Genomic DNA, 15656 nt, shown 5'->3' on the forward strand with positions numbered 1-15656 from the left:
GACCCAGACGTTCAGCCTCCCAGACCCAGACGTTCAGCCTCTCACAACCAGACCCAGACGTTCAGCCTCCCAGACCCAGACGTTCAGCCTCTCACAACCAGACCCAGATCCAGACCCAGACGTTCAGCCTCTCAACAACCAGACCCAGACGTTCAGCCTCCCAGACCCAGAAGTTCAGCCTCTCACAACCAGACCCAGATGTTCAGCCAGACGTTGAGATGTTCTGCCTGGTTGGCCCAGGTTGCTCTCTGGGCTCCCACCTTCCTGCATCAGCGCCCTTGGGCAGGAACACTAATGACACATGAAAAGGCTGCTTGTTGAATGCAGCAACAAGCTTTTGAAGCACAGCAGGCTGGATATAAGCAGTTGATTTTGTTTCATCTCGTTTCTCATCTGCCTCAGGAGAAGCACCTTGTCCTCATGAGGCATTTCTGAGCTGCGCTTCAGCGAGCAGTCCTCCCCCGCTATGTCTGGGTCCTGAGTGCCCCTGCGGCATCACACAGGGGAGAGGTGTTTGCCGCCCTGCTGGAGCCTCATAGCTCGTCGGCATCTGTCAGTGCTCAGGGCCCAAGGTGGAAGGGTGCACGTTCACTGCATGCCATGAAAAATGGGCAGGATGCTGTGTCCAAGTGCAAACAGGAATTGGACTCTGATTCCAGACCTGCCAGAGTGTCGATCGCTTAGCAGAACTCAGGGAAGATCCCAACCATGTTCTCCCATGAAGGAGATTTGAGAGTTAAATAGGATTATGGTAGCATTTTAAACAGTGGGTCAGAAATGCAGAAAAACAAGGTAACATATTCTTCTAGTTGTGATATTCTGTGTTACTCTCCTGTGAATCTTGCCCAGCACGTTTATCAAGTCTATCTTCCAACCAGGCATCTCTTTGGGTGTCTGAGAGGTGTGCTGCTTTGGAGAGAGGCTGCTTGTAAAGTAGCGATATGAACAAATGGCTTTCTTCGCTTTTCCAGATTGGGATCACCCTGCAGCCCGTGGCGCTCCACAAGAATGTGTATGCATCCGTGGTGGAGGACATGATCCTGAAGGTGGGTGCCTGCAGGGGCTGCCAGCCAGGAAGGATGGTTGTGTCCCAAGCGATTTGGAGTAAAGGCCAAGGACAGAAAGGAACACACATAACAGGCTTTAAAACTTCTCATCTTATTTGGGCCTAAGTTCTCCTTTTTGTTTTTCTTCTGATATTTCAATGGACTAAGTTATGTTTCCTCTAAATGCTCATGTCACTCTGAGGACATATTTTTCCATGTGGTTCCAGGTACTTCCTAAGACGTGCTCTGGGGTGGTGGTCAGTGTGCTCGTTGCTTTAGGAGGCGGCAGGGACAAAGCCTAGGGTTTTTCCTCCATGTCTCCACAGTCAACAGCCCCAGCTGTCCTCACCCTGGTAAGGGGACGGAAATGCTGCAGCCTCTTTCCCCAGCCTGATCCTAGCTCAGCATTTCCTTTCCCCATGGATGCTCTCCAGAAATAGGGAAACCTCAGTAACAGCTGCTTTCCTTAAAAACAATGTCCGGGGCTGGGCACAGTGACTCACGCCTGTAATCCCAGCACTTTGGAAGGCCAAGGCAAGCAAATCACTTAAGGTCAGGAGTTTGAGACCAGCCTGGCCAACATGGTGAAACCCCGTCTCTACTGAAAATAAAAACATTAGCCTGGCATGGTGGCACTCACCTAGTACTCCAGCTACTTGGGAGGCTGAGGCAGGAGAATCGTTTGAACCTGGGAGGCAGAGGTTGCAGTGAGCTGATATCGTGCCACTGCACTCCAGCCTGGGCAACAGAGGGAGGCTCCATCTCAAAATAAGTAAGTAAGTAAATAAATAGAACAATGAATAATGAAAATCACTCTAGTTCACAATTTCTCAGAATCATGGCCTTTATCATTTATGAGACCTTTATTATTATTGAGACCTTTTAATTTTTCATTAAGGACTTTTTAATCCCTAGTTGCAGTAGTTTCAAACATTTGGGGTAAGGGATGGGGTCAGATGCGTCCCTTCTTGCCAGCAAGCAGATGGCCATTTTGAAGAACAATAGCATTTTCTATTGTAGGCTACAGAACAGCTGGTGAGTGATATCCTGAGACAGGCCTTGGCAGTTGGATACCAGACAGCTTCTCACAACAGGTATTACTATCTCTGGAGTCTGTGGTATGAGGCTTTACACCTCTTTCCTCACAGTTGAATCGCCCATGCAGGTGTTTTATATGACTTCAATCCAGTAGGAGATGGCGTGAGTGCTAGGACACTCTCAGAGCCAGATGACTCAAGGGTCTGCCCTGTCATTCTCAGAGAAGCTCGTGGTTGTGAAAGCTCACTCAGCGTTGCTCAGAGGGTTCTGTCCCTCCCCCACATTACTTCACAGACAGCTGGGCCTCTGTTCTGTTACAGGGTTGAATACATACTAGCTTTGCAACTAAAGATAACGTGTCCATTACATGTCAGACATGAGGGCCAAGCGTTGTATATATTACCTAATTTTTCATTGCAGAACGATTATTCCCTTTTTTAAAAACCAGGCAACTAGGCTTTGAGAGGTGATCTTGCCCAGCTTTCCCAGTAGATACAGTGTGGATCTGGGCTCTGGGCACTGAGGCCCCGGGCTCCCCACTGCCCTTTGCTGACTCTCATTGTCTTTGATTGAGACAGAGTTTCAGTCTTTTCCTGGGCCCTGCAAGGATGGGAGATGGGCCACGTTCGCTTTGCTTTCAGAGGAAACAAAGATTATTTTATTGCATTATGCTAAAGGCTGTCACAAACTTACAAAATTTTAGCAAAGTGCCTGAGGACATCATGAAGAGGCCTAAATCAGGGGAATATTAGACGAAACTTCACAGGAATATATCAGACAACATAAAAGGAAGGGGAACCAAGAGTTCCGGTCCTGCTGCCCGCCATCCTATTTGAACCCCCAAGTGAGCCAGGGGCATCCTGTGGCCCCTTCCCACCTCCGTGATCCCTGTTCTGGAGAGGTAGAGTGACTGGGGTGCTTTTGATGGAACAGTTAACATCACGCCTGGCGCGGTGTGTCTCCATCTCCCCTCTCTCCAGGAGGGGGAAATAGTCCCAGGGTTTTGTGGTGCTTTGACTCGGCTCTTGGTGTGTTGAGATCACTCACTAGTGTCATTCTGTTCTGCCATCCACTTTCTCTTTTTGCAGTCCTCAGAATCTTTTTTCCTAATTGTTGAACCAGCCTTTTGACATTCTTCTCAGGCCTGTGAGTAGGAAGGCAGACGTGAGCCCTGACTTGCGCAGTGACTGGGGGGAGGGCAGATCCCCCACTCAGAGTGCCCCTAAGCTATGCCTGTGGCTAAGGAGCCCTCTCCCCAGACCTCTGCCTGGGATGGTCCCTGCGGTGAGTTAAGTGAATAAATGAGATGTGTGTGAGAGAGTTTCACCTGGTAACACCCTTTGTTTTTTGGACCAGGATTCCCAAAGAAATTACAGTGAGTAATATTCACCAGGCCATTTGCAACATTCCTTTTCTGGACTTCCTCACAAACAAACACATGGGAATATTGAATGAGGACCAGTGAATGGAGTGAGGTGCCCTTGGAGAAGCGGGATTTGAAGGCGCAGCGAGGCTGAGGACCTGCTGCTCGGGGAGGAGGGGGTTTCCGGCGCGCCTCGGGATGTCCCAGCCACCCAGCCGTTGCTGCCGCCTCCTCCCGACTTCCAGCAGTGTGCTCCCTCCAGACGAGATCCTCCTAGGACAGGAGTTGGTTTTCTGAGCGTGGAGTGAAGCCGTGGGTGGATACGTGCTTTGCTGGCCAGCGTTTCTGCCGTCTCTGTGAAAGCCCCGTGAGAGCCGGGCCAGGCCGTGTGCCTCAGGTCCTCCCTGGGTGTGCTCAAGGGGGCTCCTTGGGCCCGCCTCCCCAGGAGGTGGAAAATGAATGGCAGGCTAGAGATGTCACCCATTTTGTGGGCTGGAGTTAGCAGCAGCTCCAGCAGTTACCCTGAAGAGACACTGGGCTTCAGCCAGCAAGTGGTTCTCTTCCCTGCCTGGCCTTACTGTGGAGGGGCTGTACTCTCAGCCCAAGTGAGTCAGCTACAGGAAGAGGCCATACCTAGAGCAAAGAACCGTGGAGGCCTGAGAGACTGCAGACTGAGAATTCCCTTTTTGAGCACAGGAACATTACTAGAACCACTGTCAAAGCAGTGGCAAGAGACAGCGAGACCCCAGCATGGGTCAGGAAGAGGTTTGATTATAACCAAGAAAACTGTGACTATGCTAGGAATATAGGACAGTGTGCACCGGTCCTGGACACTTGGCAGAAGCATAGCCGTGTGACGTGTGTGGAGCAGATCGCAGGCTCCACGCCGTCTGCAGGAGCTTCTGCTGCTGACCTTGTGCTGAGTGGGCAGTGGAGAGCAGACCCCTGGCAGGCCCTGCTGTGGTTGCCTATCTTATCCACAGTCGTGTATCCTCTTCTCTGTTTTCCCAAGAAGAAAAAAGTAGTATTTAAAAGAAAAACCAATGAGTGCCTTAAAGTTGGGGAAGTGACTGCCCATACCTAGAAGCAGCGAGATTAGGCTGCATCCATAATCAAAGGCCCCTCGATGAGAGGGAGCAGGAAGCAGGGGAGCAGGTGGCGCTGCCTGGCGCCCGGGCCACTGGCGGTTCCCTGTCCCAGACTTCCTAACGGCCTGTGCGGAAGGCAGAATGAAGGATGCATGCTCAGCCAGAAATCTATTCCTCTTCCACTCAAGGAAAATCAGAAACCTGTGAGTCAGAATCAGAAGCTTATCCAAGCAACAGAATTCCTGTTTTCATGGGTCCTGTAGATGTTTGAGTCAGGTAGATAAGGCAGGGAGTGACTGAATAAAATCCGCCTTTTAAATTCAGCATCTGGGCCGGGCATGCTGGCTCACAGCTGTAATCCCAGCACTTTGGGAGGCCGAGGCAGTTGGATCACTTGAGGCCGGGAGATTGAGACCAGCCTAACCAACATGATGAAACCCCATCATCTCTACTAATTAAAAAATTAGCCAGGCATGGTGGCAGGCTCCTGTAATCCTAGCTAATCAGGAGGCTGAGGCAGGAGAATCACTTGAACCCAGGTGGTCGAGGTTGTAGTGAGCCGAGATCTCACTCCAGCCTGGGGGACAGAGTGAGACCCCATCTCAAAAATAAATAATAACAGCATCTGAGGGCTGCAAGTGCAGAAGGAATCTATTCTAAGTAGGGCATAGGGCACACACTGGCTTAACAGTTGGGTATATAAGGCTCAGATGTCTGTGTGTGAACTGCTATAAGCAAGGTTCATAGGGAAGTGGGTTGATCCCTTCTGCTAAGTGGACTGTGAGGTCTACAGGGTGGAGGGAGAAAGGTCTGATGCAGATGAGAACAGATTTATTACAGGCCTGAAAGCCTAAAGAAATTATCTTTTTGCAAAAGAAACATTAAATGATTTAGCAGTCTCCACATGTGTAATGTTTCAAATGTTTATCATAACGTGTATAATTGTGTAACAAAATTGTCTACAATAAATCTTTTGGTATTTGTGGTGGGTCTTTCTGAGTCTGAGGTGCTGTACTCAGGCAGGGTTCCCCTTGCACTATGTTTAAATTGCAACCATACAAGATAAAGGATTACAGTCACGTAAAAGTCTAAAAAAACAAAATTGGAAATGAGCATTATTATTTCTGGCAGCGTGGGGCAAAAGAAAACTGCATAAATTAGCTCAGAGCTTCCTTAAAGCCAAGGCAAAGAGAGAAATCAGCTCCGAATGTCTAACAAGAAACATACCGGTTTATCTGGCAGGATAAACTTGGACCGTGAGGTCTGAAAGAAGTTACTCCTGTGACAGTCATGCCGTGACCATCTGCTGCAAAGCATATGGCTAAAAAATAACGAAAAGTGCAGAAACAGAAGAGCTGAAAGATTTTGAAAGCTTTGGTTCTTTAAAGGCGAGAATTTCTGCAAGGAGGCTCCAGTCCAAGCTTGTAACTTTCTGGGGACCATATTTCATTGAGAGTCAGAATGGAGAGACAAGTGGTCTGGAGGCTGGGAGTTAGGGGTGTGCCTGGGCTTACCTTCATAAATGTTTGTTTTGTTGGCCAAGCTTTGGGCAGGAGCGACAGAGCAGGCACAGATCTGTGTCACAGGTGGCACCTTACATGACTTGCAGTCCATGTGACTGGTTGAAGGAGCCAGCCCCATGTGAACGGTGCCAGCAAGCTGGTTTTTGGCTTCATCTTGACCTTGTTCAGAGGGGAAGTTCTTCCATCTGCCTGGGGTGGGCTGTAGGGCCTAGCTTTTCTCAAAAGCTGCTTTTGAGAACTTGTCCTGAGTCCTGTCCCATGGAGCACAGAGAGGTGAGACCTTGATATAAGTGTCTCAACCTCGTCTCTACAAAATTTAGTCGGGTGTGGTGGCAGGCGCCTGTAATCCCAGCTACTTGGGAGGCTGAGGTGGGAGAATCACTTAAACACTTACTGGGAGGCCGAGGCAGGAGAATCGCTTGAACTCAGGAAGTGGAGGTTGCAGTGAGCCGAGATCATGTCATTGCACTCCAGCCTGGGCAACAGAGCAAGATTCCATCTCAGAAAAAAAAAGAAAAAAGCCAGGCATGGTGGCCCTGTGGTCCCAACTACTCCAGAGGCTGAGGGGGGAGGATCGTTTGAGACCAGAAGGTTGAGGCTGCAGTCAGCAGTGTTCTCACCACTGCACTCTAGCCTGGGCGACAAAGCAGGACCCTGTCTTGATGATGATGATGATGGTGCACCTTCAGGAAGACTGTGCATTGCAGAAAGGCTCTGGGGTATCTGTCTGCCTCACAGTCAGGCCTGGTGGGTGTGCTGAGGCCTTCAATGCTGCTGCCCACCAGCACTGCCAGGAAGGGGCGGGCCCAGCTGGTCCTGGCTGAGGTGCAGCAGAGCTGAGCGGCCCATTATTGGAACAAACAAGCATCCTAGGCGCTGTGCAGGGTGACACTGGGCGGGAGGGGGTGAGGGGCTGTGAGCACAGAGCAGCGAGCTGGAGGATGCTGGGAGCTGCAGGTGGGAAGAGCTGGCTCTCGGGCAAGTGAGGCAGCAAAGACTAATCCTAACACCTATGCCTTGGTTACTTCCTGTACTGAGCACTCCACCCATAAACACGGATGCTCTTGGCAAGCCACACAGTGTAGCTGGTAGCATCCTTGCTTTTCGGGTGAAGGAACGGAACTCCAATTGCTCCCAGCTAGCAAGGGGAAGTTAGGATTGGGGTCTGAGAGGAGCTTCAGAGAATCCCTTTACCCGAGGTGCCTGGGTGAGTGCAGGGGACAGGCTGGGTTCTGTGGACTGTCCCTGACACGTGCCCTGCAGCTCACAGCAAGAACTGCTCAGGATCTGGGGTGTGGCAGCAGCTGGGCCAAACTGAAGTGCTTAGCACCAAGAGACTGGTGGAAAAGGATGAGAAGACTTGTGTTTATCATTTAAATTGAAACTACATTTTTGCATTTTAGTAAAATCTGAGGTTGTACAGTTTAATCCCATTTCCCACAGAACACTCAGCAGGCAGCCCCTTTTCTCTTAGAAACATCAGACGTGTAAGCCGTGAAGTCTGAAACACCAGAAGCCCTTAGGTAAGCGCATAAAATGTGGGTTTTGTTAGAGTGAGCCTCTCATCAAGAGCGTTTTCTTTGCTGGCATGAGGGGAGGGCTGTGCCTGCCAGGCCTAGCACCTGGGAGGGCTGCTGCATAGGCAGCCAGAGCCGCAGGCACGGCCCCACCTGCATGTCGTGGCTCTGAGGCCCAAGTGCCACCACCTGCAGCTTAGACGTCAGACTAGAGTCACTTGGGGGCTAGAGAGCAAGAAAGATGCAAAGGGAAATCCACAAATTGCCTTCCTGAAGATGGTCCCCAGCTTGTGCCTCTGAGCTTTAAAAAGGGATGTAGACCCTTCAAATGTTTGAAGGGCTGCTGTGCAAAGAAGGGACCAGGCATGACCTTTGTGACCACGCTGGTTGGCATTTATGGAGGAAGTTAGGAGAGCTTGCCAGAGAAAATCAACTACCTCCTCAAAAGGTGGTGAGTCCCCATCACTACGCGCGAGCAGGGTAGACAGGAAGAGAAGGGTTGGTGCAGATGCCATTTTAAGGTATTTCGGGGAGTGAGGCAAATGCCACCTTCCCAAAAATGCTCCCAGTTCTTAGCCAGCATGTATGGCAGTGCCTTTCTCGTCATCCTTATGTTAGGGGGAAAAATAATTAGTAATAAAATGTGGACTGAGTCTTAGACAGTTACCACAGGCAAAAGTGATTCATTCAATCCCAAGAAATGTTTTGTTAAAATGTGAGGCTCATTGTGGCCATAAGGAGGTCTGTGAGGTGGAGGCCCCGTGACTGATGGTCTGTTTCTTCTGGAAACTTCCTCCTGGACACTCAGCATCACCATGAGTCATGCAGGTGACGGCTCAAGATGCCTACAGCTTCAACCACAGGGGCCATTTGTAGGAAAAGCCAAGGGTCTTACCTTGGATTTGCATGGGTTGTAAAATCAATTAAGTGGTCATGCCTCCTGGGAGACCCACCAGAAGTGGACGTTACCGGTTCTTCAAGGGCTGATGCGTCCACATTCCTCAGCTTCTGTGGACCAGTTCGTTCCCAGTTGACTTGATCCTCAGGCTCCTCAGATGGCCACATGGCGGTCACACACATGTGAGCCTTCTGTGGGCTTCTCGGGAGGATTGGCTGAGCTGGGTGTGCCAGGTCTGTTGGTGTGTCTGCTCTACACCAGCACTTGGTCCCTGGCGACAGCTCTGACAGGGCTGTGCCCTCCAGGAGGGGCCCATGCCCTGCTCTCACCTGGCCCAGCGGCAGTGGGTCCTGAGGCTGCTCCCCAGTCCTCTCAGCAGCCATGGTGTCACGGCGCAGGCAGTCACACGTTGAGAATCCGTGGCGCTGAGGCCTGAAAGATGGCGGAGGGGTTAGGAGTGAACTTCTTCCTCACCTCTGGGACCTGAAAAATGAAGTGTGGCCACATTATCAGTGGGACTTTTCCTTTACTCCATACCCCCCAACACCTGGAAAGAATGCCCTCCCACCCTCTTCATCCTCCAGGAGTTGAGACCTGAAGGGCCAGCGGGGACTTCACACTGTGAGCCACAGGCATTGCTGCGTGAGGGGCTCAGTGGCACACGGACCTCCCATTCTGCTCCCGGAACCACCTGGGAGTCAGGGAGCTCTGTTCCTGCCTGCAGCTCCCAGCACCCTCCAGCTCGCTGCCCCATGCTCACAGCCCCAGCCGCCTCCCGCGCAGTGTCACCCTGCACAGCACCCGGGTGCTTGTTTGCTCCGCCCCTGCTCCTTTCCAGCGCCTTTCCTCTTACGCAGATGCTCTGAGTGTGGAGGGGCTGGTCACTTGTGCCCGTGGTCAACGATAAGATGGAGATTTAGGAGGCACAGAGCCTGCTCCCCAGACACCAGCACCAGAGAGGCACCCAGCTGGCTAGGACAAAGAAGTGCCCTGGGTCTTTGTTCGGGACATCTGGTTGGGCACTGCTGTCCCTGGTCATAATGCCATTTTACAACATGAAAATCTGGCTCCTAATCCCTGCCCTGGGAAAGAGGTTTCTGTACCCACAGCCCTGGCACCAGCCTCAGGCTGACCTGGAAGCCCGCCCCTGGGCTGCTGTCCCGTCCCGAACCGTGGGTTGTGATGACTCCGGCTGGTTTTGCTTTTGTGGGTCTTGAGGGCATCACTGCAGTCCAAGCCTGGAATTCCTGTCTAGAACAGAGACCAGGGTCACAACCTCGTACAGGGTCAGCCAACCCCTTCCCCCACTCCCCAGGGCTACGGCTTTGCCCGTTCACAGCCCTGTCCACTGCTAAAACCCTCCCGAGCTCCAAGCAGTCCTTATCCTCTTCCCAAAGACACAACCGGCTCGCCAGTGCACTCCCAGGCAGGCTCAGCTCCCGGAGAAAGGAGGTATGCAGCCACCCTGCCCTCACCTCAGCCATCTGCTGGGTCATCTGGGCTCACCCCAGCCCCTAAGGAAGCAGGAGAGGAAACTTATTCTCACATTACAGGTGAGCGGCAGGCTCAGAGCAGAGCCCAGTCAGCACCTGGTACTGCCGAGTCTTGGAGACGGGACCAGACCCAGTGCACCTGCCCCCTGTGCTTCTCCCACAGCTGCCCCCGAAGCCAGGTGGCTTCAGGCCCCTTATGCCTGAAAAGGAATTGCTCTCAGCATTGGGCACAACCCTGGCCTGCCAAACCTGCTTAAGACCAAAAAGAAAAATAAGGCTCAGAACTTTTTTTGTTTTTTTTGAGACGGAGTTTCGCTCTTGTTACCCAGGCTGGAGTGCAATGGCACGATCTCAGCTCACTGCAACCTCCGCCTCCTGGGTTCAGGCAATTCTCCTGCCTCAGCCTCCTGACTAGCTGGGATTACAGGCATGCGCCACCATGCCCAGCTAATTTTTTGTATTTTTAGTAGAGACGGGGTTTCACCATGGTGACCAGGATGGTCTCGATCTCTTGACCTTGTGATCCACCCGCCTCGGCCTCCCAAAGTGAGAACTTTGTTTTTTTATACTTTGTCTTATCAACTCATGTAGAGAAGGGAACACAATGACCATCTCAAAAAACTCCCGATCTTTGCACAGCTCTCTGCATGTTGGAGGGAGTGGGTCATGCGCTCTTGCTGAGCCTGTGGTGGGGAGGGTGGCGTGGTGGGGGAAGGCAGCCTCCTGGAGGGAGAGGATGAGGCTGGCACCGCTAGCTCCATGTCCTGGGAGCAGCTTTCTTGATGAAAAGACTGCCTCCATTTATCTGAACAAAAGGGACCTCCTCTAATTCTACCCACTCTCTGCAAGACGGGGAGCTCAGGAGGGCAGAAGTCCCTGTGTCCTAGGAGCACCTGGCCGAGGTGATGGTGTCCAGCCAGCCCGGGCTGGCACCCACATGCACAGGGTTGCTTCTGCCCAGGTTGGATTCTGCTGCAGTTGGGCTTCAGGCCCTGAGGTCAACAAAGCTGCCTTTCTCCTTGGCAGTTGCACAGCTGGGGCGCCACTGGGCAGGCTGCATGGGCAGGGAATGGATGTGTCCATGGCCAGCACTTGGGTGCCAGGAGGAGAGCTGGGCCGGGCCCCATCAGGTAATTTTCACTCCCGAAGCTTCAAGGTTCAAAAGACCAGCTGCCCAAACCATCTGCTGCTCTGTTTCTCCTGGGGAAGCAGGTTGGTCCTACCCTGGGTGTGCCCTTCTGTCCCCAAAACACCTCGCATGCCGATGCTCAGCCTTGGGCCTGGCATCCTAAGCCTGCTGCTCTGAGGTGGCTGCAGGGGTGCCAGAGCAGGAAGTGACAAGAGCCATAGACTACAGCTATCCTGGCAGCCGCCGGAGGAGGGGCCCAGGTCTGGAGCCCAGGTCAGAGTTGCAGGACCCGGTAACTGCCTGGAGGGAAAGAAAACAGACTAATGGCTCAGGCCAAGAAGATGAACAAGAAATGCAGGGCCGCTTTGCCCCCTTACAGTGTTCCAGCATGTTCCACTGGCCACTTCCTGTGGGCTTCAGCAGAACCTGGGGGCTGTAGTCCTTCCTGCCAGGGCCAGAGCTGCCCAGGGCACTGCGGAGAGCTCCGGATGGAGGATCAGGAGGCCTGGGTCTCAGCCCAAATACGGCTTCAGACAAATTGCTTAACTAAAAGTGGGGCTGCTGACCCACATGCCTGAGGTCATGAGTCTTTGCAGCAGGCACTCAGAAAAGTGGGGCCGAGTCTTGTGGAACTTGAACAGTCAGGCCTTTGACCTGCCTAGAAGGAAGGAGGGAAACGACCAGGGAGCAAGGACTGTCTTCCAGAAGTGGGCAGGGCGAGCACCTGGGCCAAAGGTGTTGAACAGTCTGGAGGAGGAATCTGGAGGGAGCCAGGCTGGCGGTGGGAGGAGCTGCTGTGCCCATGTGGCCAGGCCAGCAAGGCAGGCCCTGCAGGGGTGCAGTGGAGGCCTGGAGAGCTCTGGGCACTCACTCGAGAACCCTGGGTTATGAGCGGCCACATAGCACTCATCTTCGGGAATCCTGGCTGTTTGTTTCCTTTGCTTTCTGAGTTTCTTTAAGGTTTGCTTAGATGATGTGCATCTTGCAAGACAATGCGGAATGGAGCGGCTTGTGCCAGGTCCCAGAGCTGGAAGGTGAGGGGTCCCAGAGGCCCACTGGCATGGCGCTGGGGTGCCACGTTCAACAGTGATCCTGTGTTTCTGCCCGAATTGAGGGCAGAGTCCAGGCGGCCAAGCTCTTGCTCTTCCTGCTTTTTGGATGAAGAAAGGGTCGGAGAGGCTGACCCACCTAGACTGACACAGCAGGAGGTGAGAGCTCCAGTGAGCCGACTCCTGTCTGTCAAGGCTCTTCCACGGCTGGCCTCGGGTACAGTTCAAGGAAGCAAGTGACTCCAAGGAGGCAGCTCTCAGGGGATGAAAACCTGGGGGGTTCAAGTTTGATCTCTGAGGCAAGTCAGATGGGCTCCGCTCCTTTCTCTGCCATTCAGAGCTGTGCCAGCTTCGCAGTTTCCTCATCTGTAGAATGGGAATGGCAAGCATTCCACGAAGGCCACAGGGGCTAATCTCGGGGTGCTGAGCCCAGCGCCTTCTGTGCCTTAAAGCAGAGAAGGTGACAGCTAGCACCTTTACTGCCACCAGAGCTGGGAGGGCTCGGGAGGGCATTCACTCACCAGATGTTCCACACAGATGAGGGACTGCTGCATTCATTCATTCATTCATTTTTTGAGACAGAGTCTTACTCTGTCACCCAGGCTGGAGTGCAGTGGCACATCGTGGCTCACTGCAACCTCCACGTCCCAGGTTCAAGCGATTCTCCTGCCTCAACCTCCCAAGTAGCTGGGATTACAGGCACCCACCACCACAACTGGCTAATTTTTGTATTTTTAGTAGAGACAGGGTTTCACCATGTTGTTCAGGCTGGTCTCAAACTCCTGACCTCGTGATCCACCTGCCTTGGCCTCCCAAAGTGCTGGGATTACAGGCATTATCCACTGTATCCAGGCTGGTTTTTAAAACTAATAAAATTGGGGGGATAAGTTCATACCTTTTGGTTCTTTAATTCCACAGGTAGGAATTTATCCCAAAGAAATGATTATATGAACAAAGATTTAGCTATAAGGGTGCTTATCACAGAAGTTATTTTTTGGCCGGGCAAAGTGGCTCACGCCTGTAATCCCAGCACTTTGGGAGGCCGGGATGGGTGGATCACTTTGGGAGGTCATGAGTTCAAGACCATCTTGGCCAACATGGTGAAACCCCATCTCTACTAAAAATATAAAAATTAGGACAGGTGCAGTGGCCTGTAATCCTAGCACTTTGGGAGGCCAAGGCTGGTGGATCATGAGGTCAGGAGTTGGAGACCACCCTGGCCAGCATAGTGAAACCCCATCTCTACTAAAAATTAGCTGGATGTGGTGGAGGGTGTCTGTAGTCCTAGCTACTCAGGAGACTAAGGCAGGAGAATCACTGGAACCCAGGAGGTGGACATTGCAGTGAGCAGAGACTGCACCACTGCACTACAACCTGGGCAGCAGAGTGAGACTCCGTCTTCAAAAAAAAAAAAAAAAAAGCGAAAAAGATAGGTAATACATAGACATGTTACAAAGGGAAAAAAAAAAAAAAAGCAGTGGTTCAAAAGAGCAGAGTGAAAAGCCTCCTCCCACCCCGGCAGTCCCCATCGCTCAAGTTCCTTTCCCCAACGGTACCATGTCAGACATCCATCAGAGACCTCTGTGCTTATCTGAGCATATGTGTGTATATTAATACCCCTTCTTAAAACACAAATAGCCTCCAGGCTGCTGTGCACCGTGCTTTTTTGGTACGAGTATATTTAAGATCGCATTCCGCGGCCGTGCTGCAATTACCCAGTCCCCTGCAGCAGCAGGACGGGGTTGTGGGACGACGTCTCCACGCATCTTACACTCCTGAGCTCCCACCCCACCTTGTAGGATGCCCGCAGGGAAAAGCCCTTTTGGTGAAACAGCTGCATCAAAGGAAAAGTAGTGGTTCCTAGCCCCACTTTAGAATACCCGAAATCGTCAGTGGTAAGGAAGCAGACAGATACAGCTTAGAGATGCAGAGGCGTATCCATAGGATAAAATACTGCATGTTTATTAAAATTCATATTGCAGAACATGTAGTAACACGGACTTCTACAACTGGTGGAAAGGAGCGTGCAGTAAGAATCTAGCCATGTAAAAAGCCACCAGTGCATATGCACCCAGTGCACGTCACGGAGTAGAAAGAACTCGTCTGGGGAGGGACTCAGGAGTTATTTATATTGTCATTTCTGTACTTTCCCATTTTTCTACGTTACTTATTGCAAGGGAAAAAGAACGCCCTCAGCTGTCCAGGACAGCTGCGCTGGGAGGCGGGAGGGCCCGCAGACTGTCTTAACTGAAAGCCGTCAGCAGTCCCTGCCACAGCGGGACCCTGAAGGGCACACCCACACAGGACCCTGCGCTCAGCCCTCACCCCCAACGCCCCCAAAGGGCAGTGACCGACGGGAGCTGGGTGCCTTGGCCTCCGCACCCCTTGCACGGCCAGGCCCGGTGGTGGGAGTGAAAGGGAGGCCATTCTGATGGCCACCCCCAGGAGGGCGCTGCGAGGACCGCGGTGCACTCCCGGCTCAGGGGTTCCGGAGCACTGAATCCGGGTACGGAGCAGCGAAGGCGACACCTGCAGTGCCCATGGACCACAAGGGGTGATCACTGAGGCCGCGTGGGATCTGGGGGTCACGGCGCCTCCGCCCTCCCACCACAGGGTGGGGTCTCGCTGCGGTCCCTCCTCAGCCCTTACCTGTACGACGTGGTCGCTGCTGCAGCCGCGTCTGCGTCTCCAACAGGCAGCACGTAGACCCCGCGGGCGCCGGGTGTGCGGGGCGCAGAGGACTTGTCCCTGCGGCCACCCGTCCCCGGCCCGCGCCCCGGCGGCACATCCCTGGGCCCGGCGGGCGCCGTCCACACGCCGAAGTCACGCTGGTACTGAGTGAGCGGCACGTCCCGGCCGCGGTCCCGGGCGCCCTCGGGAGGCTGGATTCTGCGCGAGGCGGCGCCACCCGGGCCCGGCTCCTCGCTGTCCAGGTCCGAGTAGCCGTGCAGGGTCAGCGGCACCGCCACGTCGGAGCGGTCCAGCTGGTTCCAGCGCCGCGCCAGGCAGCACAGGCGGCTGATGCAGGGCCACGCCATGCCAGCCCCGGCGCCCGCCGCCCAGCTCCCCGCGCGCACGGCGCTCCCGGCCGCGCCTCCCGCGCCCGGTGTCCCCGCCCCCGCGGCCCGCCCCGCGCCGCTGCAGCGCCGTCCCCCAAGGGTGGCGGTCCCGGGAGGGGGCGCACTCGGCAGCAGCCCCAGCTGGAGCTGGGTGGGGCGGGGCCGGGGGAAAGGCTACGCCGTCTCCAGGGGGCACTGGAAACCGCCTGCAGTCATTTACGAGGGTCCAACTTGAAGAATGCTCAGAATTGAATCCAAAGTCCCCTCAAAGTCGTCTTACAAACGGCCCTGTGCATTTGTGCCAGGTTGCACCGCAGGGACTCCGCGGGCATAGGGGCGGGTGCAGCAATGACGGCGTCAGGGAAGACTCGGGGCTCTGCTTCCCGGAGAACACGGATTTTCAGTCCGCCTGTGAGTCGCCGCCTACCTGCCTTTACAGTGCTAGTCTACACC

The 15656-nt window shown here is 53.6% G+C and overlaps 2 protein-coding genes across 18 annotated transcripts in view; one reads left to right on the forward strand and one right to left on the reverse strand.

Annotated features, from left to right (window-relative positions):
- The window catches only part of YEATS2 (YEATS domain containing 2), a 100999-nt gene extending 95479 nt beyond the window's left edge, over positions 1-5520 (forward strand). For all 12 annotated transcript variants that reach the window (XM_035275142.3, XM_035275150.3, XM_035275147.3 and 9 more), the window contains 3 exons: positions 972-1046; positions 2067-2140; positions 3441-5520. In XM_035275142.3, coding sequence (XP_035131033.3) covers positions 972-1046; positions 2067-2140; positions 3441-3549 — 258 coding nt within the window. In that variant the 3' untranslated portion in view covers positions 3550-5520. The remainder of the gene's footprint in view (positions 1-971; positions 1047-2066; positions 2141-3440) is intronic.
- MAP6D1 (MAP6 domain containing 1) lies at positions 1873-15213 on the reverse strand. Of its 6 annotated transcripts, XR_013527101.1 has the most exons (5): positions 14794-15213; positions 10860-12416; positions 9607-9724; positions 6453-8905; positions 5445-6309 (listed from the first exon to the last, which is right to left on the reverse strand). XR_013527101.1 is itself a non-coding variant. In XM_078350329.1 (3 exons), exons 1-3 carry the CDS (start codon positions 15180-15182, stop codon positions 8876-8878), a joined length of 537 nt encoding a protein of 178 aa, XP_078206455.1. In that variant the 5' UTR covers positions 15183-15213; the 3' UTR covers positions 1873-8875. The 6 variants fall into 6 exon arrangements, 2 of the variants coding, with proteins under 2 accessions (XP_078206455.1, XP_035131045.2); XR_008476920.2 differs by lacking the exon at positions 10860-12416 and having other exon boundaries at positions 6453-8956; XR_013527099.1 differs by lacking the exon at positions 5445-6309 and having other exon boundaries at positions 7424-8956; positions 12284-12416.
- Between the last annotated feature and the right edge of the window lie 443 nt (positions 15214-15656).

This window comes from Callithrix jacchus, chromosome 15, assembly GCF_049354715.1.
Source record: "Callithrix jacchus isolate 240 chromosome 15, calJac240_pri, whole genome shotgun sequence".
Lineage (NCBI taxonomy): Eukaryota > Metazoa > Chordata > Mammalia > Primates > Cebidae > Callithrix > Callithrix jacchus.

Coding starts and splice junctions, on each gene's coding strand:
- MAP6D1 (XM_035275154.3), bottom strand. CDS start 15,182: ATGGCGTGGCCCTGCATCAGCCGCCTGTGCTGCCTGGCGCGGCGCTGG. Junction 9,725..14,793: donor GCAGCGACCACGTCGTACAG/GTAAGGGCTGAG, acceptor TCTCTGTTCTAG/ACAGGAATTCCAGGCTTGGA. Junction 8,957..9,606: donor GCCCAGGGGCGGGCTTCCAG/GTCAGCCTGAGG, acceptor TTCATTTTTCAG/GTCCCAGAGGTGAGGAAGAA.